The 27,888-nt window shown below is 49.6% G+C and overlaps 1 protein-coding gene across 3 annotated transcripts in view; it reads right to left on the bottom strand.

Moving 5' to 3' along the window:
- The window catches only part of NECAB2 (N-terminal EF-hand calcium binding protein 2), a 43,718-nt gene that overhangs the window by 12,718 nt on the left and 3,112 nt on the right, over positions 1 to 27,888 (bottom strand). For 2 of the 3 annotated variants that reach the window (XM_061138289.1, XM_061138288.1), the window contains exons 2-5: positions 26,561 to 26,585; positions 21,066 to 21,174; positions 18,983 to 19,008; positions 18,740 to 18,837 (exon numbers count right to left, since the gene is read on the bottom strand). In XM_061138289.1, coding sequence (XP_060994272.1) covers positions 18,740 to 18,837; positions 18,983 to 19,008; positions 21,066 to 21,174; positions 26,561 to 26,585 — 258 coding nt within the window. The remainder of the gene's footprint in view (positions 1 to 18,739; positions 18,838 to 18,982; positions 19,009 to 21,065; positions 21,175 to 26,560; positions 26,586 to 27,888) is intronic. The other variant, XM_061138290.1, reaches the window with a different exon arrangement.

The raw sequence follows: 27,888 nt of genomic DNA, 5'->3' as shown, positions 1-27,888 counted from the left end.
CAACACTGCATTGAGGACTGGAAGGCAGAAGGTACATAAAAGGCTCATCACTGTGGCTGTCACACAGCAAATGCCCTGTGAACGGCAGCTGCTCTGATAAAGATGACGACGACAGTGCTGGTGATGGTGGTGGCGATGGTGATTACAGTAGAGACGGTGGAGGCCACTTCTACTCAGCGTGGTATTGGAAGTCCAGCCACAGCCATCAGACAAGAAAACGAAAAGGTATCCGAAATGGAAGGGAAGGGGTAAAGCTGTCACTCTATGCAGACAACATGATACTATGTATAGAAAACCATAAGGACTCCTATATTCAGGTCAAAAAGCAACAGTTAGAACCAAACATGGAACAACAGACTGGTTCAAAATTGGGAAAGGAGTACTTCAAGGCTGTATATTTAACTTATTTAACCTGCCACCCAGTTTATTTAAACTTGTATGCAGAGTACATCATGGAAAATGCCAGGCCAGATGAATCACATCCTGGAATCAAGATTGTGGGGAGAAGTATCAACAACCTTAGGTATGCAGATGATACCACTCTAGTGGCAGAAAGTGAAGAGGAACTAAAGAGTCTCTTAATGCAGGTGAAAGAGGAGAGTGAAAAAACTGGTTTAAAACTCAACATTCAAAAACCTAAGTTCATAGCATCCAGTCCCATCACTTCACAGCAAATAGATGGGGAAAAAGTGGGAACAGTGACAGACTTTATTTTCTGGGGCTCCAAAATCACTGCAGACAGTGACTGCAGCCAAGAAATTAAAAGACGCTTGTTCCTTGGAAGAAAAGCTATGACAAACCTAGATAGCATATTAAAAAGTAGAGACATCACTTTGCTGACAAAGGTCCATATAGTCAAAGCTGTGGCTCTTCCTGTAGTCATGTATGGATGTGAGAGTTGGACCACAAAGAAGGCTGAGTGCCACAGAATTGATGCTTTTGAACTGTGGTGTTGGAGAAGACTCTTGAGAGTCCCTTAAGACTTCTGGGAGATCCAACCAATCAGTCCTAAAGGAAATCAACTCTATTCAATGCACTGGAAGGACTGATGTTGAAGCTGAAGCTCCAATACTTTGGCCACCTGATGTGAAGAGACAACTCACTGGAAAAGACCCTGATGCTGGGAAAGATCGAGGGCAGGAGGAGAAGGGGGCAACAGAAAATCAGATGGTGGGATGGCATCACCGACTCAATGGACATGAGTTTGAGCAAACTCAAGGAGATGGTGAAGGACAGAGAAGCCTGGTGTGCTGCAGTTCATGGGGTCACAAAGAGTCAAACATGACTTAGCGACTGAACAGTAACAAATAAAAGACCCAGAACTGCCAAAGCAATTCTGAGGGAAGAAAAAAACAAAGCAGGCCATATAACTCACCCAGCCCTCAGACAGTGCTACAAGGTTACAGTAATAAAAACTGTGATATGGGCACAGAAAGACATATGGATCAGTGGCACAGAACAGAGAGCCCTAGGGGGGGAAAAGGACTTATGGTCAATTAATGTCCGAAAAAGGAGGCAAGAATATATAATGGGAAAAAGACCATCACCTCAGCACGTCACGGTGCTGGGAAAGCGGGACAGCTGCATGTACATCAATGAAGTTAGTACACACCCTCTCATCAGGCACAAAAATAAACTCAAACACAACACATGACACCATAAAACTCCTAGAAGAGAGCACGGACAAAACATTCTCTGACATCAATCATATCCATGTTTTCTGAGGCTCGTCTCCTAAGGCAACAGAAATAAAAATAAAAATAAGCAAATGAGATGTAATCAAGCTTTTGCACAGCAAAGGAAACCATCAAAAAGTGACAAGACAACCCACAGGATGGAGAAAATGTTTGCAAATGTTGAGCCCAACATGGGTTTAAGCTCCAAAATGCACAAACAACTCACACAACTCAACAACAAGAAAACAAACAACCCGATCGAAAAACGGGCAGAAGACCTAAATAGACATTTCTCCAAGGAAGAAATACAGAGAGTCAGTAGGTAAATGAAAAGATGCTCAACATCACTAATTATCAGAGAAACTCAAATCAAAACTACAATGAGGTACCACCTCACACCAGTCAGAATGGCCATCATCAAAAAGTCCACAAGTAACAAATGCTGGAGATGGTGTGGAGACAAGGGAACCCTCCCACACTGTTGGCGGGAAAGTAAGCTGGTGTGAGTGAAAGTCGCTCAGTTGTGTCCAACTCTTTGCGACCCCACGGACTATACAGTCCACAGAATCTCCAGGCCACAATACTGGAGTGGGTAGCCTTTCCCCTCTCCAGGGGATCTTCCCAACCCAGGGACTGAACCCAGGTCTCTCACGTTGCAGGGGGATTCTTTACCAGCTGAGCCACCAGGGAAGCCCAAGAATACTGGAGTGGGTAGCCTATTCCTTCTCCAGCGGATCTTCCCGACCCAGGAATTGAACCAGGGTCTCCTGCATTGCAGGCAGATTCTTTACCAGCTGAGCTATCAGGGAAGCCCCAAGCTGGTGTAGCTCCTATGGAAAATATATGGAGCGTCCTTAAAAAACTAAAAACAGAGCTACCGTATGATCCAGCAACCCCACTCCTGGGCATACAGCCAGACAAAACTAGAATTTGAAAAGATACATGTACCCCTATGTTCATAGCAGTACATTTACAATAACCAAGACATGGGAACAATCTCATTGACCATCAACAGATGACTAGATAAAGAAGATGTGGCATATATATACACAATAGAATACTACTCAGTCATAAAAAAACAATGCAATATTCATGCCGTTTGCAGAGATTATCTAGGGATTATCATACTAAGTGAAGTAAGGTAGAAAGACAAGTATTACTTATTATGTAAAATCTAGAATATAACACAAATGAACTTATTTGTGAAACAAAACAGATTCACAGGCATACAGAACAGACTTGTCATTGCCAAGGGGGAGGGGAGGCATGAGAGGGTGGTTTGGGAGTTTGGGGTTAGCAGGTGCAAACTATGTCATATGGGATGGATGAACAACCAGATCCTACTGCATAGCTCAGGGAAATATATTCAATATCCTGTGATAAACCAGAATAGAAAAGAACATGAAAATATATATGTATATATATAACTGAATCCTCCTGCAGTACACCAGAAACAACACAACAACATTGTAAGTCAACTCTATTTCAATAAAAAAAGAAAACACAAGAAAACCCTCCTGCACTGATCAGTAATGGGGTTGCGCCTGTCAATAACCATTGCGCCCTAGTCTGGTCAACACAGCGAGACCCTGTCTCTCTTGTTAACGAATCTCCTAAATGTTCCATATGTCCCTTAAATAAATAATTAAAATTTGTTTTTGTTTTTTTTTAAAGGTGGATTCTGTGGGCGCTGGGCATTCATGCTGCTACTCAGAGAAGTGAGGGAAGAGAAGCCAGAGCGGCAGGATGGATTGAACTGTCTCTCAAGAAAGTGCCTGAGACTCAGTCCTCAGAGGGAGGGGAGCAGGGGGGAGTCTGGGGGCAGACTGAGGGGAGCTGGCGGCCACAAGAGGAGGAACTCTGGGCATAAGATGAAGAGGGTTTCCCACTGATGTTGCCCTGTGATGTGAAACAATTTCCTCTCTTGTCAAGAGTCTGCAGCAGGGGCATCGCTCAAGGCTCTTGGATGGGGCTGAGTGTCTTTTGGCTTTGAGACTCGAACGTGGGCAGGAGAAGGCTCCGGCTCAGCCAGGTCACTCCAGGGTGACGGTGATGGAAATTACGCCGAGCTGAGGGGCTTGGACCCTTCAAGCCCCATGCGGCTCCATCTGACCTCCCCTGCCAAGACCCCACTCTCCTGAGCCACCTGCCTCAGCACCTTGGGAGTCTGCCCAGTCCCTGGCCAGGCGAGGAAAAACAGGGTTCTCAGGGAAAGAAAATTAAACCATCAATCACTCTGACTGGGAATTAATTAGCAGTAATGGCACAAGGGAACCACGGCTAGAGACAGAGAGACTGAGAAATGGAGGCCAGGGCCAGGGGGGCAGGGAATACAGGTGGGAGGTGAAGACAGGCCAGAGGACAGGCAGCCTCAGGCAGGGAGGCTGGGGGGGCTCCTCCTGCACCAACCATCAGACCAGGGGTGCTGGAGGCAGCCCCGACGACGTGGAGGAGCCGACGGCGGGATGCACGCCAGATTCTGGCCGCCAGAGGCACCTCCCTGATCAATTACCCTGCCCAGCAGATGGCTGAACTCACACGCGATCCAGATCAATGGGCGCTGGACAAGCAAATGGCCCCCAAAGAACAAGACACAGCAAAGTAAAAAAAACTGAAGAAAAAAAAAGAGAGAGAGAGAGAGAGAGAAAGCTGCCAGAAGCCATCAAGCAGAAAAAATGAGCTTAGATGGGTGCATTAAAAGCACCCAGATAAGAGATTCAGGATGCAGTCAGGGGTCAATAAATGTAACTGGCTGGTTGAATGAAAAAAAGGCAACTTATTTTCAAAAGAGTAAAATGTAGCTTGTAGAGTCCTGTCCTCCACCATCACTGATGCCTCAGCCCATAGGCCAGCACCACTGATTCTAGAGGGAGACAGTCGGGAGTTGGGGAGTCTGCTTTCTGTGGACAGGTTACTAACATGCAGAACAGAGAGACCTTCAGAAATCTGCATATCTCTGGAAGTTTATCAGATGAGCACCTTTCCAGCAAAGAATGCCCAGGAGTTTCTCCCAAATCTCCTAGGATTGAACGAGAGAAAGTATGGAAGTTGTGGACAAAAGTGAGGGGGATCACCCAAATTAAAATGAAGGTTACCAAGATCAGGAAATAAAAATATGAGCCACTAATAATTAAATTTAAATCAGATTGGATTAAGTCAATAAAGAGTGAGAAACAATGGAAAAAATAGCCAGTCATCTTAACAAATCTTTTAATTTCACAAGAGAGGAGAGAAAGTGTTTTTTATTAGCCAGGTATAAAAATAGGATTAACAGTGTTAATAATGTATATTTTAGAAGTCCCTTCCCTGGTGGCTCAGACGGTAAAGAATCTGCCTGCCAAGCAGGAGACCTGGGTTTGATTCCTGAAGAAGGGAATGGCAACCCACTCCAATATTCTTGCCTAGAGAATCCCATGGACAGAGGAGTCTGGCAGACTACAATCCATGGATTCACAAAGAGTCAGACATGACTGAGCAACTAACACTTTTTCTTTCATTTAGAAAGTCCCAGGTATAGTGACTTTGAAATCATAATCAACGTACTAAACAAAGCAGACTACCCAAAGGTGAAATGTCAGAAAAGAAGAAGGATCATAAAAAAACGGGAAGCATATGAGATTATGACAGCAGCCAGGCCTGATAGATCATAACAATGAAGAGAGTCCACCTAAACTGCCCCAGGTAAAGGCACTGTCCCAGATTTGATTAAGCAGGATGCAGGCATATGTCAAGCGAAAGAGCAGTCAAGGATTTGTAAAGAAAAGCCTGTGCAAAGACTCGGCTACCAAATTTGATCAAATGACTAAGACAAGTTGCAATATCATGATCGAGAAGAATTTAAATGGGAAAGTATTACATAAGATAAGGGTAAGAATAAATGACAAAAGGCATGATGCATTACAAGGACATGACATTATTAAATCTTTGTGCATTACGAAACCGCCGCGCACCAGGAGAGGCTACGGCTCTACGGATGTCTGTGGGGAGGCAAACAGATATAACCACTTTGTAAGGCAATTCTGCTTCGTATCGAGAGACTTCCACTGCCCAGTAATTCTCCACTTTTGAACATCTATCCTTAAGAAATAATGCAAATGTGGACAAATATTTATGTCCCAAGGTTACAGTGTTGATTGATAGGAGCCAAAAACCTGGACACAATCTAACATCCCAACAAAAGAAGAAAAATATGTAAATTTAAGTAAGAATATTTAAAATACTTTTATGCAGTTTGAATAATATGGGAAATGTTTGTTAAAATGCTAGGTGAAAAAAAAGCAAAAAAATTCTGTATGCAAAGTGATTTTACGTGTATTAGAGAAATCCACATAAGAAAAAAAACAGGCTCAACGAAATCAACTATTAACTAAAACGGTAACAGAGGTTAGATAGTAGGAATTAGAAGTGGTTTGGAATTTTTCTTTGTATTTTTCTCTACTTTCTACATTTTGAATATTGAATATGTATTATTTACATAACAAAAATATGACAACAAGGTCTATAGGCACCAAACAGCATGGCTAAATATACAGGAAGAAAAATGTTAGAATTACAAAAGTTAAATGACAAAATAAAATTCAGTGTGAGAAACTAGCCCAACAGAGTCCCACAAAACAGATAAATTACAAACAATAAATGTCTACTGTAAATGGCATTATTGAGAAAATGTGAAATAGGCAAAAAAAAAAAAAAAAAGATGACTGGGTTCCTTGTTCAATACACTCTTCTGGGTTATCTAGGTCTTTCCTTGTTTTGGAACTACTTTTAAAACTCTAGCATATAAATAGTTGACAGTAATGCAAATAATTCTTATCCACAGAAATGCATATGAATTTTGCCTGGTAGAATGCAACTGACTGTATTTATTCACAGATTCGTCTCAGAGTTCCTGTTGTCTTATGTATGGCAAATGTTCTTTGAATTCTCCTTGGAGCCAGTTTAACATTTTACTGGTTCTCACATTAATGAGTCAAATAAAATCTTTCACATGTGTTCATTTCATAACTGTACAAGAGACAATTTTACCTTTACACAAAGTTGTCTTTTTAACAACATGTTTCATAACAAAGAAGGGATAACTATGTTCAGATTTTATATTCTTTAAGTATGACCCACATCATCTTCTCAAGTATCCAGGGGGTAATTTAGAAAACAAAATACTATGTAGTGAAGAAATCTCAGCATGTTAAAAAAAAAACAACAACAAAACTAGAATACAAACTACTGGTCACTTGGTTTTATCCTAATACCAGATGAGTAAGGACATAACAAACCATTAGAGGATATTCAGAGAGGAAATACTACATTCTGAAATCTATCACTACAGTGAAAGTATCATTCAAAGGTAGATTTCTACACTTCATTATCCAAAAAAAATCTAGGCATTCTATTTCACGTATGAAAAACTACAGTAACAACAAAAAACCTAAGGAACACAGGAAGTAGAAAATAATGATGATAAAAACTATAGGTACAGTAGATTCAGGAGCAAAGATACAGAATCAATACTGCCAAAATGAACAAACTATCCAAGGCAATCTACAGATCCAACGTGATTCCTATCAAATCACCAATGGTATTTTTCACAGAACCAGAACAAAAAAATTTTAAATCTGAATGGAAGGCCTTCCTTGGTGGGCCAGTGGTTAAGACCACCTGCCAATGCAGGGGACGCGGGTTCCGGCCCTGCTCCGGGAAGATCCCCCATGCCGTGAAGCAGCTAAGACCGCGTGCCACAGCCACTGAGTTTGTGCTCTGGGGCCTGGGAGCCACAACCTGAGACCACGTGCCACAGCTGGGGGCCAGAGTTCGTGCTCTGAAACAAGAGAAGGCACTGCAATGAGAGGCCCCCACACAACGAGAGAGTAGCGTCTGCTTGCCACAACTAGAGAAAGCCCGTGTGCAGCACCGAAGACCCAGAACAGCCAAAAATTAAAAAAAAAAAAAAACTTAAGTAGAAACACAAAAGACCCTGAATAGCCAGAGCGATTTTGAGAAAGAAAAACAGAGCTGAAGGAATCAGGCTCCCTGACTTCAGGCTAAACTACAAAGCTACAGCCATCAAGAGAGGATGATACTGGCAACAAAAACAGAAATATAGCTCAAAGGAATAGGACAGAAAGCCCAGAAACAAACCCACTCACCTATGGTCAATTAATCCATGACAAAGGAGGTAGGAACATACAATGGGGGAAGATAGTCTCATCAATAAGTCATTCTGGGAAAACTGGACAGCAGTTTAGAAGAATGAAATTAGAACACTCTCTAACACCAAACAAAAACTCAAAATGGATCAAAGACCTAAATGTAAGGCCAAACACTATAAAACTCTCAGAGGAAAACATAGGCAGAGCACTCTTTGTGTTAAATCCCAGCAATATCTTTTTTGATGTCCCTCCTAGAGTAATGAAAAATAACAAAAAAGAAACCAGGACCAAAGTAAACTCAAAAGCTCTCACACAGCAAAGGAAACCATAAACTAAACAAAAAGACAATCCTCACAGACTGAGAGAAAAAACTTGCAAATGATGTGACAGACAAGGGACTAACCTCCAAAATATACAAACAGCTCATGCAGCTCAATATCGAAAAGAAGCAAACAACCTAATCAAAAAATGGGAAGAAAACCTAAACAGATATTTCTCCAAAGAAGACAACCAGATAACCAAAAAGCATATGAAAAGATGCTCAACATCACTAATTGTTAAAGAAATGCAAATCAAAATGACAATGGGATACCACCTCACACCAGTTATAATGGCCATCATCAAACATCTACAAACAATAAATGCTGGAGAGGGTGTGGAGAACAGGGGAGCCTCCTACACTGCTGGTGGAAATGTAAACTGGGATAGCCACTATGGGCTTCCCAGGTGGCTCGGTGGCAAAGAATCCACTTGCTAGTATCCTTGCCAGAAAAATACCACAGACAGAGGAGCCTGGTGGGTACAGTCCACGGGGTCACAAAGAATCAGACACGACTGAGCGCACACACACAGCCACTATGGAGAACGGTAGGGAGGTTCCTTGAAAAACCAGAAACAGAGCTACCATATGACCCAGAAATTCCTCTCCTGGGCATATTCCAGAAAAAAGGCATAATTCAAAAAGATACATGCACCCCAATGTTCACTGCGGCAGTGTTTACAACAGCCAGGACATGGAAGCAACCTAGATGTCCATCAACAGAGGACTGGCTAAAGAAGATGTGGTGCATGTATACAATGGAATGTCAGCCATTAAAAAAAAAAAAACAAAATAATGTCATTTGCAGCGACATGGATGGATCCACAGATTGTCATACTGAGTGACAAATGTCAGAAAAAGACAAATGTTACATAATACTGCTTACATGTGGAATAAAGAAGGCTGAGAGCCAAAGAATGGAAGCTTTTGAACTGTGGTGCTGGAGAAGACTGTTGAGAGTCCCTTGGACTGCAAGGAGATCCAATCAGTCCATTCTAAAAGGAATCAGTCCTGAATATTCATTGGAAGGACTGATGCTGAAGCTGCAATACTCTGGCCACCTGATGCAAACAGCTGACTCATTGGAAAAGACCCTGATGCTGGGGAGAGACTGAGGGCAGGAGGAGAAGAGGGTGACAGAGGATGAGATGGTTGGATGGCATCACTGACTCAATAGACATGAGTTTGAGTGAGCTCCGGGAGATAATGAAGGCCAGGGAAGCCTGGCGGGCTACAGTCCATGGGGACACAGCGAGTCGGACATGACTGAACAACAAATAAAAAGAGTACAACTGAACTTATTTACAAAACAGAAACAGGGTCACAGAGGTAGAAAAAAACTTCTGGTTACCAGGGTGTGGTGAGGTGGGGGCGGGATACATTGGCGATTGGGACTGATGTGCACAGGCCACCACATGTGAAACAGATGAACTGATCAGGACCTCCTGCAGCACCGGGAGCCCCACTCAGTACTCGGTAATGGCCTACATGGGGAAAAGATCCGAAAAGGGGTGGATGTGTGTGTGTCCACACAGTCAGAGCTATGGTTTTTCCAGCGCTCATGTACGGATGTGAGAGCTGGAACATAAACAAGGCTGAGGGCTAAAGAATTGGTGCTTTTGAACTGTGGTGTTGGAGAAGACTCTTGAGAGTCCTCTGGAACAAGGAGATCAAACCAGTCCATCCTAAAGGAAATCAACCCTGAATATTCATTGGAAAGACTGATGCTGAAGCTCCAATACTTTGGCCACCTGACGCGAAGACCTGACTCATTGGAAAAGACCCTGATGCTGGGAAAGATCAAGGGCATGAGGAGAAGGGGGCGACAGAGGATGAGACGGTTGAATGGCATCACCGACTCAATGGACATGAGGTTGAGTAAACTCCGGGAGTTGGTGATGGACAGGGAAGCCTTGCGTGCTGTGGTCCATGCGGTCACAAAGAGTCAGACATGACTGAGTGATTGAACAACAAATACGTATATGTTTATATATAACTGATTCACTCTGCTGTCTACCTAAAACTACTGCAACACTGTAAATCAACTATACTCCAATAAAAATTTTAAACAAGATACATGCACCGCAATGTTCATGGCTGCCAAGACATGGAAGCAACCTAAATGTCCATCAACAGAAGACTGGATAAAGAAGACGTGGTACACACTGCCATATGTAAAACAGATAACCAACAAGAACCTACTGGACAGCACAGGGAACTCTGCTCAATGTTATGCGGCAGCCTGGATGGGAGGGGAGTTTGGGGGAGAATGGATATATGTGTACCTATGGCTGAATTCTTTCCCAGTTCACTTTAAACTATCTCAGCATTGTTAATCTGCTATACCCCAATACAAAATAAAAACTTAAAAAAAAAAAAGATGTGGTACATACATACAATGGAATATTACTCTGGCCCCCTTCATAGATCACAGCCTTGATGTGATGGAGGGGCTTGTGTAACTCAATGAAGCTATGAGCCATGACATGCAGGGCCATCCAAGATGGATCAGTCATAGTGAAGAGTTCTGACAAAATGTGGTTGACTGGAGGAGGAAACGACAAACCACTCTAGCATTCTTGCCAAGAGAACACCATGAACAGTATGAAAAGGCAAAAAGATCACCAGAAGATGAGTCCCCCAGGTCGGAAGGTGTCCAATATGCTACCAGAGAAGAGGACAGAGCAATTACTAACTGCTCCAGAAAGAATGGTGGCTCAGTGGTAAAGAAAAGGTCTGCCAACGCACGAGACATAAGAGACATGGGTTCTATCCCTGGGTCGGGAAGATCCACTAGAGGATCTCCAGTGTTCTTGCCTGGATAATCCCAAGGACAGAGGAGACTGGCAGGCTACAGTCCATGGGGTCACAAAAAGCTGGACATGACTAAAGTGACTTAGCACGCCAGAAAGAATGAAGTGGCTGGACCAAAGCGGAAAGAATGCTCAGCTGTGGGTGTGTCTGGTGGTGAAAGCACAGTCTGATGGTGTACAGAACATCACTGCATAGAAACCTGGGATGTCAGGTCCATGAATCAAGGTGTACTGGATGCGGTCACAGCAGGAGATAGCAAGAGTGACATCTTAGGAATCAGCGAACTAAAATGGACAGGAACGGGCAAATTTAATTCAGATGACCATCATATATTACTGTGGGCAAGAATCCCATAGAAGAAACGGAAAACCCTCACAGTCAACAAAAAAATCTGAAATACAATACTTGGGTGCGACCTCAAAAACAACAGAATGACCTCCATTCATTTCCAAGGCAAACCATTCAACATCACAGTAATCCAAGTCTATGCCCTGACCAGTAATGCTGAAGAAGCTGAAGTTGGACAGTGCTATGAAGACCTTCTGGGCTTTCCTGATAGCTCAATTGGTAAAGAATCCGCCTGCAATGCAGGAGACCCTGGGTTGAATCCTGGGTTGGGAAGATCCGCTGGAGAAGGGAAAGGCTACCCACTCTGGTATTCTGGCCTGGAGAATTCCATGGACTGTATAGTCTGTGGGGTCGCAAAGAGTCGGACACGACTGAGCAACTTTCACTTTCATGATGACCTTCTAGAACTAACACCAAGAAAAGATGTCCTTTTCATCATGGGACTAGAATGCAAAAGTAGGAAGTCAAGAGATACCTGGATTAACGGGCAAATTTGGCCTTGGAGTACAAAATGAAGCAGGGCAAAGGCTAACTTAGTTTTACCAAGAGAACGTGCTGGTCAGAGCAAACACCCACTTCCAACAACACAAAGGACGATTCTACACATGGACATTCAGTTCAGTTCAGTCGCTCAGTCGTGTCCGACTCTTTGCGACCCCATGAATCACAGCATGCCAGGCCTCCCTGTCCATCACCAGCTCCCGGAGTTTACTCAAACTCATGCCCATTGAGTTGGTGATGCCATCCAGCCATCTCATCCTTCAGATGGTTAATACCGAAATCAGATTGATTATCTTCTTCGCAGCCGAAGATGGAAAAGTTCTATACAGTCAGCAAAAACAAGACTGGGAGCTGACTGTGGCTCAGATCATGAACTCCTTACTGCAAAATTCAGACTTAACTTGATGGAAGTAGTGAAAACCACTAGGCCATTCACGTCATGATTCAAATTAAATCCTTTATGATTATACAGTGGAAGTAACAAAGAGATTAGCTCTGATAGACAGGGTGCCTGAAGATCTATATGGAGGTTTGTAACATTGTGCAGGAGGCAGTGACCAAGACCATCTCAAGAAAAAGAAATGCAACAAGGCAAAATGGTTGTATTCGTCTTACAAATAGCTGAGGAGAGAAGTGAAAGGCAAATGAGAAGGAAAAAGATATACCCAACTGAATGCAGAGTTCCAAAGAATAGCAAGGAGAGACAAGAAAGCTTTCTTAAGTGAACAATGCAAAGAAATAGAGGAAAACAACAGAATGGGAAAGATTAGAGATCTCTTCAAGAAAAGTAGATACTCCAAGGGAATATTTCATGCAAAGATGGGCACAATATAGGACAGAAATGGCAAGGACCTAGCAGAACAGATTAAGAAAAGGTGGCAAGAATACACAGAACTGTACGAAAAAGGGCTTAATGACACAGACAACCATGATGGTGTGGTTACTCACTTCGAGTCAACATCCTTGAGTGTGAAGTCAAGTGGGCCTTAGGAGGCATTACTACAAACAAAGCTAGAATTCCAGCTGAATAATGGAATTCCAGCTGAGCTATTTCAAATCCTAAAAGATGATGCTGTTAAAGTGCTGCACCCAATATGTCAGCAAATTTGGAAAACTCAGCAGTGGCCACAGGACTGGAAAAGGTCAGTTTTCATTTCAGTCCCAAAGAAAGGCAATGCCAAAGAATGTTCAAACTAGTGCACAATTGCACTCATTTCACATGCTAGCAAGGTAATACTCAAAATCCTTCAAGTTAGGCTTCAGCAGTACCTGAACCGAGAACTTCCAGATGTACAAGCTGGATTTAGAAAAGGCAGAGGAAGGGGCCACATGTATACCTATGACTCTTTCATGTGGAGGTGTGACAGAAAACAAAATTCTGTAAATCAATTATCCTTCAACTAAAAAATAAATTTTAAAAAGAAAAAAGAAAAAGCAGAGGAACCAGAGATCAAATTGCCAACATTTGCTGAATCATATAGAAAGCTAAGGAATTCAAGAAAACTATTTCTGCTTCACTGACTATTATAAAGCCTTTGACTGTGTGGATCACCAACTGGAAAATTATTAAAGAGATGGGAATTCTAGACCACCTTACCTGCCTCCTGAGAAACTTATATGCAGGTCAAGAAGCAACAGTTAGAACCAGACATGGAACAATGGATTGGTTCAAAATTGGGAAAGGAGTTATGTCAAGGCTGTATATTATCACCCTGCTTATTTTACTGATATGTAGAACAAAATGCCAGGCTGGATAAAGCACCAGCTGGAATCAAGATTGCTAGGAGAAATATCAACAACCTCAGATATGCAGATGATACCATCCTAATGGCAGAAAGCAAAATGGAACTAAAGAGCCTCTTGATGAGGGTAAAAGAGGAGAGTAAAAAAGCTGGCTTAAAACTCCAACATTCAAAAAACTAAGATCATAGCATCCAGTCCCATCACTTCATGGCAAATAGATGGGGGAAAAAATGGAAACAGTGACAGATTTTATTTTCTTGGGCTCCATATCATTGCAGACGGTGACTGCAACCATGAAATTAAAAGACACTTGCTCCTTTGAAGAAAAGCCATGACCAACCTAGACAGCACATTAAAAAGCAGGGACATCACTTTGCCAACAAAGGTCCATAAAGTCAAAGCTATGGTTTTTCCTGTAGTCACATGCAGATTTGAGAATTGGACTTCACAAAGAAGGCTAAATGCCAAAGAATTGATGCTTTTGAACTGTGGTGTTGAAGAAGACCCTTGAGAGTTCCTTGGACTGCAAGGAGATCAAGCCAGTCAAGCCTAAAGGAAATCAACCATGAATATTCATTGGAAGGGCTGATGCTGAAGCTGAACCTCCAATACTTTGGCTGGCTGATGCGAAGAGTCAACTCACTGAAAAAGACCCTGATGCTGGGAAAGACTGACGGCATGAGGAGAAGGGGATAACAGAGGATGAGATGGTTGGATGGCATCACTGACTCAGTGGACAGGAGCTTGAGCAAACTCCAGGAGACAGAGAAGGACAGGGGAGCCTGGTGTGCCATAGTCCATGGGGTCGCAGAGTCAGACACGACTGAGGGGCTGAACAAGAAAACATACCATAATATGAAAGCTAAATAAATGTGTCAGGGGCTCATTTCTAGAAACAGCTAATTGAAACAGGCAAAACCGTCAAACAGAAGTCTAAACGCAGCAAAATAGGAAAAAAATTAAATCAAGGCCTGAGCTCTATCGGCAGGTGTTTTATTGACTGTAATCTGAAGTATGTGTCTGTCTTGTTTCAGAGAGTGGTTAAGAATTTAAAAAAAGAATAAGAACATGCTAAGCATGATTGATCATAAAACCGAACATGTCCATGGCAGTTCTGTTTAAAAATATAATAAAATGAACACCAAAAATTTAACTAAAAATAACACTGACTTTAAGATCACTATTAAAATAATCCTCTCCTCCTGTTTAAGTACCTCAACCCAAGCCTATGCATTAATTCTATTTTTGAATAGAAAAATGACTGAGTTAGATAAGCTGATTCACACACAGAAAGATATGCAAAACCACCTACAGTTCAGTCCCAAACTATCATCCAATCTCAATTTCTGATACAGACAGAGATAAAATGCTCAGCTAGTGACAAGGATTCAGCACTATGGTAAAAGAAAAATGTGCCAATTAGGGTTTATCACAGGAGGCTCAGGACTGTTCAACAGGAGAGAATCTAATAATAGAATCGACCTCATCAATAGTTCAAGAAAAATCATATGATCCCTGAAAAAGAAAAAAAACCAAAATGGTATTTGAAAGAATTCACTACCACCCCCTAAGGCAAAATTTAATAAAAAGAATACAAAAATATTTTTTTACAGGCTGAAGAGGATTCTAAAAATAAGAGCTGGTATTAATGTTATAATTAGTGAAGAACTACTAGAGAGATGCATTTGAACCTCAGAAGTGAAACAAGGATGCTCAATGTAACATATTACAGGGTCTGAGAATTTGGGGAAAATGCAACAGAATACAACAGAGAAACAGTAGGAGCACAAACCAGAAATGAAGATAACTATACTAGCTAATGGTGCTACTAGGATTGCATATCTGCAAAAGCAAACTAGTCAACTAAAGCCAATGGACACAAGAGAAGTATTTTAAATAATCACTGAGCTTCATTTCTCCAGACAAAAACTGATGAGAAAACATAAGAAAAAGAAATTCTATTTTCAATAAAATACTAGCAAATCAAACCCAGTAACACATAAAAAAGATCATGACCATGACATAAAAAAGTCCCATGACCAAGTGGGATTCATCCCAAGTTTACAAGCATGGTTCAACAATGCACAAATTAGTGTGATACACCACTTAAACAAAAGACAATATACAATGGAGGGCTTCCCTGGGGGCTCAGCAGTAAAGAGTCCACCTGCCAATGCAGGAGATGCGGGTTTGATCCCCGGTCTGGGAAGATGCCACATGCTACAGAGCAACTAAGCCTGTGAGCCACAACCATTGGGCTGCTGCTCTGGAGCCCAGGAGCCGCAACTACTGAGCCCACATGCCCTGGAGCCTGTGCTCTGCAACAAGAAAAGCCACGGCAAGAAGAAGCCTGAGCACTGCAACGAGAGTAGCCCCCGCTCACGGCAACGAGAGAAAGCCCGCACGGCAACGAAGACCCAGTGCCGCCATAAATAAAAAATAAACCTTAAAAAATACATACAATGGAAGATGACTCAGCCATAAAACAAGGAATGAAATAAGGCCGTTTGCAGCAACATGGATGCAACTAGAGATTATCACACTAAGTGAAGTAAGCCAGACAGAGAAAGACAAATACCGTATGATATCATTTATATGCGGAATCTAAAACACGACACAAATGCATTCATCTATGAAATGAACAAAATTACAAACACAGAGAACAGACTGGTGGTTGTCAAGGGGAGAAGGTTGTGGAGGGATGGAGTGGGAGGTTGGGGTTAGCAGATATAAGCTTTTATATATAAAACGGATAAACAACAAGGTCTGGCTATAGAGCACAGAGAACTATATCCAACATCCTATGACAAACCAGAAAAGAGTGTTTTAAAAAAGAACATGTATATATGTGTAACTGAATCACTTTGCTATACAGCAGGAATTAACACAACATTGTAAATCATGTATATTTCAATTAAAAAACAAAGAAATGCCAGTTACCATTGGGACAATCTTCCATCACCACCACCCCTAGGAACACACCAAAGGCTGCAAGATTTCCAAGAGCAAAAATCCCCCAAACTGCTCTATGCTGTACTGGTAGGCATTAAAATCCTCTCCCTGGCGGAGAATTGTGTCACATCTCTGAACTGTTGAGCCCAAAGACCAAGAGACAAGTATATGTTAACAATGCCAAGAAGCACTGCTGGGCAGTGGCCCCATTCACAGATTTGAAAACTGAGGCTCAAGGTGGCGACTTTAATTGCGAGGAGTCCCTTACAGACAGCTGGCACACCTCACACAGCCCTGGAGGAACAGAGCTGGGGCTGACACATTGTCTGTGCAAGGGTTCCGGGGGTGGGGGCTTTCTTTGTTGCCTGCTCAAGCCACTGTCCATCTTGGTATTTTCAGACTATCAACAGGATGAGCAATGAAAGGGAAGTGGTCTCACACAATGTTAAAAAAATACTTTAACACACCAAGACTCAGAACAGCATGACAGGAGGACAGAAATGGAAGTGTGGGGCTGTGGCAGCTTGGGATCAGGCCCAGCTGTTGGTGGATATATGTGGGGGGGGGGGCGGTTCCCTGACACGGGGTAGGGCGGGAGCTGGGTAGCATACGGAAAAAGCATGCGGCACTGATCCTTCCTGGGACTGGGCACACAACAGGGGCCTGATGACACTGCTAGTCACGTCTGCTATGTGCGGGACCTACTCTCGGCAGCTTAGAGACCTTTCACTTTATTCAGGCCTTGCGAGGACTCTTGAAGGTGAATGCTCCCATTTCATGGCTGGAGAAACTGAGGTTCAGAAAGAGAAGTGACTGGCCGGGGTCCTTTGGCCCGGTCTGGCGGACTTTACCAGCTAAGCCCCCTGGCCTCAACCAGCGGGTGGGGCTGCTCCTTCCTGAGTTCCCAGCGCTCAGAGGGGCTGCACACCCTCCGGTGTGACACCGTCCCAGCACGGCGTGGCCCCCCCATGCCCCGGACAGCTCGGCCCCAGGCTGTGCTCCATACCTCGGGCTGGGTCCCTGACTCAGTTTCCCCTCCCACTTTGGCAGGAAGCTCTGGCTGTCTGGCTACCACTCTGCCAGGTTCACCTTCCTGAGCCCTCTATTTCCATAGCTGTGAAAGGGAGGGGAGTGGACTTTCCTGGTGGTCCAGCGGCTGAGAGTCTGCCTGCCAATGCAGGGGACCCGGGTTCAATCCCTGGTCCAGGAACTAAGACCCCACATGCCGCAGAGCAACTCAGCCTGTGCACCACCACAACTGCGCTCTTGAGCCGTTAGAGCCTGTGCCCTGGAGCAAAGGAAGTCTGAGCCCTGCAGTGAAGAGTAACTCGCTCTCGGCACAGTCCAGAAAGCCTGTGCACGGCAGCGAGGGCCTGGTGCAGCCAAAACACAAACAGCAAAGGAGGCTGGTGGCGGCGACAGTCACAGCCCACAGGGCAACTGGGGGAATTGCAGTGAGCGCTAAATCCTGCTGTCGTAGATCTTCAGGAAATTGATGCACCTCTCGTGTGTGGACGGAGAGAAGGAACACACCCTGCCTGCGCCCCCACCCCCAGAAGCACCAGCGAGCGTGGGTGCAGACTCTCAGCCGGGACGTGGCGCCAGGAGGTGGGCTGCCTGTGGCCAGCTGAGCCACGCCACCGCCCGGCCCACGACCTGCCCCATCTCCCACCTTCTGCCCTCCTCCAGGGCACGGATGCCAACAAAGTGACCGGCCTATGCCTGAAGCCACGCTGGGGCTCTCTCTCCAGCACATGCGGGGAGTCCTGAACTCAGCCAACACTCCTGATGCTTCCACCACCCAGCTCCTGTCTCCCTACATGGACATGGCGTGCTCGCCCCAGACACACTGGGGCTCCTGGTCAAGGTCAGAGGCTCGCGTCCACCCTCTTCCTTCCTCATCTGTAATCCGGCTGCAAAGGCCATGAGACCGGCACGGCTGACACCTGTTCTTGGGGCTGGAGTCCACTCCCTCTCTAGGACTGCGTCCCAGGACCGAGCCTGATTCCAGGAAATGGCCTCATGTTCCAAGCTGGATGCTCCTGGACAGACCCATCCCCAAGCCCCTCCCCTCGTTCCAGTTCACCACGCGACCTTGAGACACCCAAGCAATGCCAGCTTCAGAGCTGGCTTCACCCAACACCTGTCATCACAGGCCCAGGCACCCCTGGGCCAGGATGCTCTCAGACCCAAACCGGTGCTCAGGCCCTCGACCCCCAGGGCTGCCCACACCTGCTGACCTTCTTGGTGTAGCCCATGGCCTTCAGCACTGAGTGGTTCAAGGTCTCCAGGGAAGCCAGGACGTCCTCATAGTCCCCCATGTGGTCCACAAAGTAGTCTGTGGGGGAGGAGGGAAAGCAGAAATCAAAGGTCGTAGGAGCATCACGCCCCTCCCCCGGGTCCTCCCACCAAGGCCATCTGCGCCCCTCCCCCCACAGAATCACCGCGCACCCAAGTCTGCATCCCTGCACAGCGGCACCTACCACACAGCTCCTTGGTGTCCACATGGCTGCATGCAGAGAGAGAGGGGGGCTCAGAGGCAGGCCTGTGCCCCCCGTCCCCCACCCTTCTCCCTCCGGGGTGAGCACAGCCCCCAATGGTGGGGCAACACCCCCACCCTCGCAGCCTAGGTGGCCCCCATTTCACAGATGAGGGAGCAGCCGGTGAAGGCCGCCACCCCGTCCAGAGGGTCCACGTCTGTGCGTCTGTCTGACCTTGTCACCACATCACCCACCCCGTTCCTCTCCCCGAGTCTGTCCAGCGCATCTGGAGCAGAGGGGGCTAAACCAGGGGCTGTGACAGCTGTGACCTCAGCCCCAGGCCCTGCCCTGTCCGGGGGAGTGCCCCCCTTGTTCTCACTCAAGCCCTGGGGTCCCGTGTTCCCGTTCCTGCAGCCAGAAGGCTCTGGGTCTTTCCTCAGAGGCCGAGCACGGGCCGCCCACGCCGGGCAGGTGCAGGCAGCAGCCTCAGAACCCAGACGCTGTGAGCAGGAGCTGGGGGCGGGCGCCTGGGGACCCAGCTCTGTGCATCTTCCGACAGCCTCCCTTCCCGGCCGGCGCCCTCACTGGGAGAGGAGGGGCTGGCCTCGAAAGCAAGCCAGCCTCATCGAGATGGCTCTGGGGAGAGGTTCCCAGATCAGAGGCTCTGCAAACTCTGTTGTGGAGGCTCCCCCCAAAACGCACCCTGAGGGACAAGTTCTCATAGGTCCTGCAGAGAGGAAGCCTGCTTCATGGTGCTCAAAGCAGCATCGCACCAAGCTTCCTGAACCACGTGTGGGCGGTTTGGGGTAGCAAACATGTCTAACATCCCCAGGAGGGAATGCTTACAGCTCACACTCTAGGGAGTGTTGGAGACAAAACACCCAAAGGTCTTCAGAGCTCTGACTTTTTGCTGATGGGAAGTCCACCCCGCCCGCACTCACATCAGTGCCTCCTCCGCCCCACTCCAGCTGCCCGAATGAGGCTGAATAATCTGTGGGCACCTGCAAAGCCCTTTCAAGCTCCCAGGGGAGCTGCAGGACCCACTCAGAACCTCCATCTGGCTCCAGACACAAAGCCCTCCCCTGGGGTCTGCGGCAGGAAGCAGTCCCTTTCAAGTGGCCTTTCCTGGCCACCTGCCCCACCCTGGCCCCAGGCCACCTCCAACCTGGGCCCCCTGCCAACAGGCCTGGGGACAGCTCCTCCTCCAGACCACCTCTAGCCTGGCCCAGGGGACCCCAGCCTATCAAACCTGCCCCCCCAGCAGCTCCAGGAACTCAGGTCCTCATCACCTGAGTGGGGTGGAGAAGGGGCAGGGGCGTCCCCCTGCCTGGCCACCACTCGGAAAGGGCGGGGCTGAAGTTCAGGGTGGGAAGGGTCGGTCTGGTCCGTGAGTAGAGTGCGCATTTTGCGCTGGATTTAGGGATTGGCTGGGGCTGGAGGAGTTCGGGGTTGATTGACCTGCAGGTTAGGGTTCTGGCTGGGTTGGAGAAAACGTAGAGAGTGAGAAGGAAGGTTAAGGTCCGAGTGAGGACCAGTCTGGTCTAAGGTTGGCCCCGGTGAGGAAGAGGATCTCAAAGCTCGTGCTGCGACTGAGAACAAGCGTGAGGTGTTGGGGTCTGAGCTGAGCTGGCTGATTACCCCTTTGTCATCCTGTGTATACTCTGCTTCCCAGATGGGACAGTGGTAAAGAACCTGCCTGCCGGTAGAGGAGATGTAAGACGTGAGTTTGATCCCTGGGTCAGGAAGATCCCCTGGAGAAGGGCATGGCAACCCACTCCAGTATTCTTGCTTGGAGGATTCCATGGACAGAGGGGGCTGGTGGGCTGCAGTCCATGGGGTCGCACAACTGAAGTGACTCAGCACGCACGCACATATATTCTGCAAACCTAGGCTCTCTGCCTGCTTCGCCACATTGCGTTCAGAAAAGACAAACACTTGCCAACACAATCTCAATCTGTCCACTCCCCAGACCGTCCTGGCCAGTGGGGGCCAAAGAGATGGGACTCTGGATTAGCGGTCCAGGGGAGTAGGCACTGGAGACTGGGCGATGCCACCTCCCAGTTCCAGCCACCGAGACTGAGCTCACTTGGTGTTGTCGGAGTCGATGGTGTGGAAGAGATCCTCCAGTTCTCTCTCATTGAGGACGCCATCTGCAAAGAAGAGCTGGAACTCCTCCAAGGACAACTTCCCGTCATCTGTGAGGGAGGGGAAGGGAGGGCAGCTGGTGTCGAAGCGACGGGACATCCCCAAATCAACAGAGGAGCCACAGCCAGGCAATCCCCGCCTGCCCCTGCCAACCCCCCAGCCAGCAGCCACACTCCCGCACGGGTCACCCCTGCCTGCGGCATGAACCCACAGCAGCCACCATTTCACAGAGACCAGCTGCCCACTCAGCTCACTCCCCACCCAACAGAGCAACACCCATGTACCAGGACTCACCTCACCAGCAAATACTGGGGTTCCTCAAGCCCCGCAGGCAACAGGCAGACAGAGAGCACCTGTCAGGCAGCCGTCTGTCCGAGTCACCTGCCCAGCTGGAGGTAGGTAACCCCACACCTGTTACCTCCAGCGGTTCCCAGCCTTTTGAGCAACAGGGATTGGTTCCATGGAAGACAACTTTTCCGCAGACCAGGGGGAGGGGGTGGTTTCAGGACAGTTCAAGCACATTGTGCACTTTAGTTCTATCATTTTATCAAACCTCAGATCATCAGGCGTTAGATCCCAGAGGTTAGGGATCCCATCCCCGTAAGAGGCAGGTTTAAACCTGGGCGGTCTGAGGACCACTCTCACTTGCTTCCAAAAGCCCAGAGAACCTCTGCACACTTAAATCATCTCTACCCCAGCACCCAGGTCCTGCCTGGGGAGGCAACGACCTCGCTCCTCTCTGCCTTTGCAGGGTGTGGCGTGACCAGCTGCCAGCAGGGGCAGAGAGTCCTCGGCAGACCGCGGATGCAGCCCTGAGGATGCCAGAGCCCAAGGGGAGGTGGCGGCAGGCCCGGGTGGGGCTCTGGACGGGGGCCCCCACAGCGGACACACCTATCCCAACGCGTCCCTCCCCATCTCACACCTTCAGCCTCCACCGCTGTCGCCCTGGGTAGCAGCATCTGCTGGGGAAGCTCTCATGGATCGGGGGCAGCCGGGCCCCTGAGAGAGGGGCTCCCAGCAGAACTCCAGCTCCTCCCACCTGGGCTCTCCAGCTCAGCACACTCATCTCCCAATCCCACCCCTGAAGCCACGACCCCCTCCTCAATGACCTTAGATAGGTCCTGCTCCTCCCCAAAGGCACGTCTGTGGGAGGCACTGGAGGTCAGGGAGAAGGGAGAGCCCAAGACCCTTCTGGCCCCAGCCTCTCTCCATAGACTCCCTTCATTACTTCCAGCCAGTCTTCACTCAAAGCCCTTGAGAGCCCACGTGGTGCTTTGTGTGGATTAGAAAGAAATGCCCTTCCTGGTGGGCAGGGTGGTGGAGATGCAGGCCAGCATTAGAGCTCCTTAGGGGAGGGGCATGCAGGCTGGATCTGAGGTCCTCAATTCTCTCAAGTAGATGCCCTTGCACAGTGCACAACATGCCCAACCAGACATGGCAGACCTACTTAGGCCCAGGGTGGAAGTCACTCATATGTTTCTTTCTTTTTTTTTCAAAGGCATTTTACCTCTGTGTTTTATCTTCATTTTAGTTTATTATTTTTGGCTGTGCCAAGCAGTATGCAATGTCTTAGTTCCCTGACCAAGGATCTAACCTGTGTGCCCTGCGGTGGGAGCACTGAATCTTAACCACTGGGCCACCAAGGAAGTCCCCACTGTACATTTTAAAGGCTCTGGAGCTTCTACTCTGCTGCCAGCAGCTCTGCAGGGGCTCAAAGTAGGGCAACAGGAGACAGTGAGCTCCTCACATCTTGCAGGGCTCCCCTCCGCCCATGCTGAGAGGGGGGATATGAGAGAGTAGGCGCAGGCTTGCATATGAGGGGGCTGGGGCAACATGCCGTGTGCCTCCAAAATCCTGGCTCGGGTTTTAATGTCACGAATGGGAGGATGAATTTCTAACTCTCAAAATCCAGAGTCCCCCTGAAGACAAAACAAACACGCCCTCCCCTCCCCAATCACACATGAAGACCCAAAAACCAACCATAAAAAGTGCAGGGTAACAGCTGTGAAATACATAAACGCTAAGTTATGGCTCTGTCTCCTGTGAAAGAGGATGCTTTCCAAATTTTCTTTAGCAAGACTGATGATGATCCAGCAGTCAGGGGCAGAACCAGGGCAGACACACGGGCTCTGTGTGTTCACGCATCTGGTCCTCACACACCACCTGGCAGCCACCACCCCCCTGTTCACAGAGCAGACAGGCCAGACCAGTTATGGGACTTGCCCAGGTCCATCAGTGGGAGCTCAAACCCAGGCTGCCTGGCTCCTAAGTCCACGCTCCCAACCCAACCTGGGCAGGGCCTTCTGTCAGGACCGGCAGCCACAGGTCACACAGAGAAGCCGCGGCCAGGCCTGGACTCAGGGGAAGTGTGCTGTGAACGACTCCTCGTGTCTGCCCCGGGCAGGGCACCGCCAGCACCTCCAACCAGTCTGCACTCAGAACGGGCAGAGAGGGGCCCGCCCGCCTCCCGGGCCCAGAGCCTTCTGGGCTGACATTTACCGTGAACATCCCAGCACAGCGCTAATGAACCCAGATCAGCTAACGAGGGAGGCAGCATCTGCCCGGGGCCTCTGTGCAATTAGAGGAGCCAGCGGGCCTGCACCTCCAGGACCCCTGAGCGGGCCGTCTGAAGGCGTCCACACTAATGAGCAGGAGCTCGGCCTCTGTCCCAGTGACCTTTCAAATGCCAGGAGTCTGCTGGCGCCCCGGCCCCTGGAGGGAGACTCACTGGCACTCACTCCTCTGCCGGCCGCCACACCACCCTTCTGGGCCCCAGACCCCCGGCTACCAGGCAGGCCCCCTACTCTCTGCCTCCCCTCGGGGGCCACGGCCGGTCTCCGCCCTCACCCCCACGAAGACGCCTCTGACCTGGGAGCCGCCAGGACAGGCCAGCCTGAGCTGAGCCCTTGCTCCTGTAATCCCAGAGGCTGATTCCACTGCAACCCGGGGTCTGGGGCCTCATTTGGGACCATCCTGCCATCCCTGCAGGCATCTTGCTGCTGTGGACGCTGGGGGCAGAGCTGGCATCTACCTGTGCTACATGTGTGTGTCCGCACACCTGCCGTGTGCCCCTGTTTACACCCACACTCACCCCTTCTCCCATTCCCCTGCCCACACGATGTCTGCAAACTGGGCTGGATTCAGTCCGAACTTCCTGCCTGGCCCCCCAGCCCAAACTCTGTGATCTTTCGCATGTCCTCCCCAGCCTTGATTCTGTCACAGGTAAAAAAGGGGGGTGACGTTCCTCTGCCACTAGGACCCAAGGGAATGTCCAATGAGGAAGTCTGGTGTGTAATGGATGCTCCACAGCCGCCAGCAGTCTCCACCAGATGTTGATGCCCCGTGATGTCCAGGGTGGGAACCCAACACTTGTTGACAAATCACCGCCCATTTTCCAAGGCTCAACGCTCATCAGCTGGCGTGAGGGCTCACAGATCCCTTAGAGCATGCCAGGACCCGAGCCCCACTCCATCCCCGACAGCCTCACCCCAAGATAGGTACCAGCATGACCACCCCCACCCACAGATGGGGACGCTGAGGCCCTGAGAGTCTGGGGACTGGCCTGAGGTCAGAGCTGGGAGGGAGCTGAGCCCAGGCAGTCCCTGCAGCAAAAGGGGGGGTGCTCCCCGGGGACCAGCACATCCCATGTGAACCCCCCTAACGGCCACTGGCGGCAGCCAGGAAGACGAAAGTCTCAGGGAGAGGAGGGGGCTTGGGGCCTCTGTGGGGGCCACAGAAGCAAAGTCGAGGGTCTCTGAAGCTGTGCTTGGGGGGTGGAAACACAGTCTCTGATGGCAGCAGGGCGGGGGGGTGGGGGCGCTGAGCAATGAGGACGAGGCGAGCAATCTTGCCTGAAGGGAGACCAGGGCGCCTGCCACCCACACATTGCAAAGGTTCCTGCAGAGCTGAGCATCCAGAAAGACACACACACACAATTCCACACACACACACAATTCCACACACAGCCGGCGTGTACAGCAATGGTCACAGAGATCCGCACACACAGGTTCCGAAGCACAGAGACAGACGTGCAGCCACACCCAGACGGCTGCCCCCGGGCACGCACACACCACGCTCCCAGGAGTCACACCCGGTCACCACCTGCGAGGCAGCAGCTGGGCACCAAGGACCACCTGTGTGCTGGGCCCACGACAGGGACAAGCCCAAACCCCTCAGCGTGACACCTCGCCATCCGCTGAGGGGCGTGGCCAGCACACACGGCAATGACCACGTGGCCCCTGCCGGCCATACACTAGAAGGGTCCGAGAGGCCTGCAGGGGGGTCAAACCCCCGGACCCTCTCCTCTAGTCTCTAACCGCTCAGGCTGCGAAGTCACAATGACTTCTTGGTTGCTGCTGAAGTCCCCCCACCGTGTCCCTCCGCTTCCTCCATGCTCCGTATGGAACTGCTCCTGAGGCTGCTGCTGCCTCCCAGAGGCCTGGGAGGGGCCCCCATCACACCTGGGAATTGGGGGGCGAGAGATGGAGAACCCCCGGGCACTGGCGGCCAGCCCAAGTCTCATGGTCTCGCCTCAGTACCAGGCAGGGACAGCAAGACAGTGACTCCCAGGGTCAGCAGGGAGGGAGGCTGCGGGCAGGTGCCGGGTCAGCTGTGCCCACTCCTCCCTCGGCAGGGGCCTGGATACTCAATCAGTATTTTCTCAAGACATTAACACTGAGCACCGCCTGCTTCTCTCCCCCAAAGCTCACCAGCCACATCTCCTCCCTTCATTTTCCCAACAGCCCTGGGACGTAGACAGGTTAAGTATTATCACTCCACTCTAGACATGGCAAAACTGAGGCCTAAAGTGGGACTGTGTCCTGGTTCAAGACCACAGAAGCCGCTTTGACCCAAGAACGAGGACTACAGTGTGGAGACAGACGTAGGCTCAGGGGGCCCCTGCCTTCCAGAAAGGCCGGGGTGGAGCAATCCCCAGTGGGGGTTCTGAATTCACAGACCACAACACCATGCTCACTTTGTGCGGGAAGTCTCGCAGGGGGTGGGGGGGGGGTGGTGGAGGAAACGCCAGGGGTCCGCAGCAGAGCCTGGACAGCCTTCCTACAGCTGGGTGACCCCGGGCAAGACAGAACTTGTCTGGGCCACCACAGAGTTGACAGAACAGGGGCGGCAGCATGGACGTCTGAGGAGGCAGTGTGCCGGGGCCTGGGGTGAGGCTGGGGGCTTCCTGGGCGTCCCTGGCCCGGCCCAGCTGCAGGAAGTTGAAGCGCATCGAGCGCTGACCTCACCGCTTTGCCCACACCTGCCCGCTGAAGCCGCAGGGCTCCCCTGCTCAGTAGGAACCACGGGGGCCCCGTCGTAGGATGGGGAAACTGAGGCGCAGGGCAGCGTCCTGCACCCCGCCGCCCCCCCAAATAGAAAGGTCTAGGTCCTCACTCGGGGACAGCGGGGGGTGGGGTGGGGTGCGGGGAGACTCACCATTTTTGTCCGCACGGCGGAAAATCTGCAGAGAAGAGAGGTCGAGTCAGCATCGGCCAGGAGGAGCAGGCTTCCGACACCCCCAGCCCAGTGGTCCCGGAAAGCCGGGCCCCCTCACCCCCCCGAGGAAGGAGACCCGGGGGTGGGAGGGCGTTTCAAGCAGCTGCCCCTCTTCCTCGGGCGCCGCTGGCCATGCGGTCGAGCGCATGCGCGGACAAACGCGCACACCATCCCGTGCGCCCGGGTGTAGGTCCAGAACCCTCGGCCCACGTGTCGCACCCGCAGGCGGCCGCCCGCTCCCACTCTCGCTCCTGCTCCTGGGAGGCAGCCACTCACCTTACACCCCCACCAGGACCCCTCGAGGGCCTGGTGTTCTCCAGGGAGGGTGGGTTAAATCTGAACAGAGGTGTCTGCCAAGGGAGCCTCGAGGCCTGGCGACGGGACCATGCGCCAGGGAACGGCAGGGCTAGTTTTTTCGGGGTGTGGGGGGTCAGTGGGTTGGAGCAGCCCGCAGGGAGCTCAGAAGGAGGGGCGGGGGAGGGGAGGGGAGGGGAGGGGCAGCCCGGTCCCCTTCAGCCTCAGGTCAAACCAGATAGCTCCTCCTCCTGGGGTTTTTAGGACCTAGTAAGCCTTGCTGGGGGCTTCCCTGGCGGCACAGATGCTGAAGAATCTGCCTGCAATGCGGGACACCTGGGTTCGATCCCGGGGTCAGAAAGATTCCCCTGGAGAAAGGAAATGCTACCCACTCCAGTGTTCTTGCCTGGAGAATCCCATGGACAGAGGAGCCTGGCAGGCTCCATGGGGTTGCAAAGAGTCTGACCCTTCTGAGCCACTTAGCATGCATGCACGCAAGCTTTGCTGAGGGCAGGAAGAGGGGGAGACGCCGCCCCCAGCGTGTGACCCTCACACCTTGGAGAGCGGGAGCCGATCTCCTGCCTCCAAGCCATACGGGGGACATCCATTGTCGGGCACCTGGGGCTGTGACAAACTGAAGCAGCAGCTTAGGAAGGATATTCTCAAAAAATTCCCCCTTCCTTGAGCTGAACCCCAAGTCGGGGCAAGGGACACGGGTCTGGAGCCACTGTGGCTGAGGCAGAAAAGGGGGCAGTTGCCAGCACCCCAGCCTGTGCACCCCACACGCCTGCTCCTGACTGCAAGGTTCTTGAGGAGCCTGGAGTCCCACCTTTAACGCTCGGGGCTGGGCGCGAGCGTTAAACAAGTGACTGACCCGACAGGAGATGTGGCCCTGGCACTCGCCCATCACCCCCATTTCACAGATGGGAAGACTAAGGCTCAGAGCCGGCTCAAGGCCAGCGTGGTGTGAGGAC

Source organism: Dama dama, chromosome 4, assembly GCF_033118175.1.
Source record: "Dama dama isolate Ldn47 chromosome 4, ASM3311817v1, whole genome shotgun sequence".
Taxonomy (NCBI): domain Eukaryota; kingdom Metazoa; phylum Chordata; class Mammalia; order Artiodactyla; family Cervidae; genus Dama; species Dama dama.
This window is presented reverse-complemented; position numbering and strand designations above follow the sequence as displayed.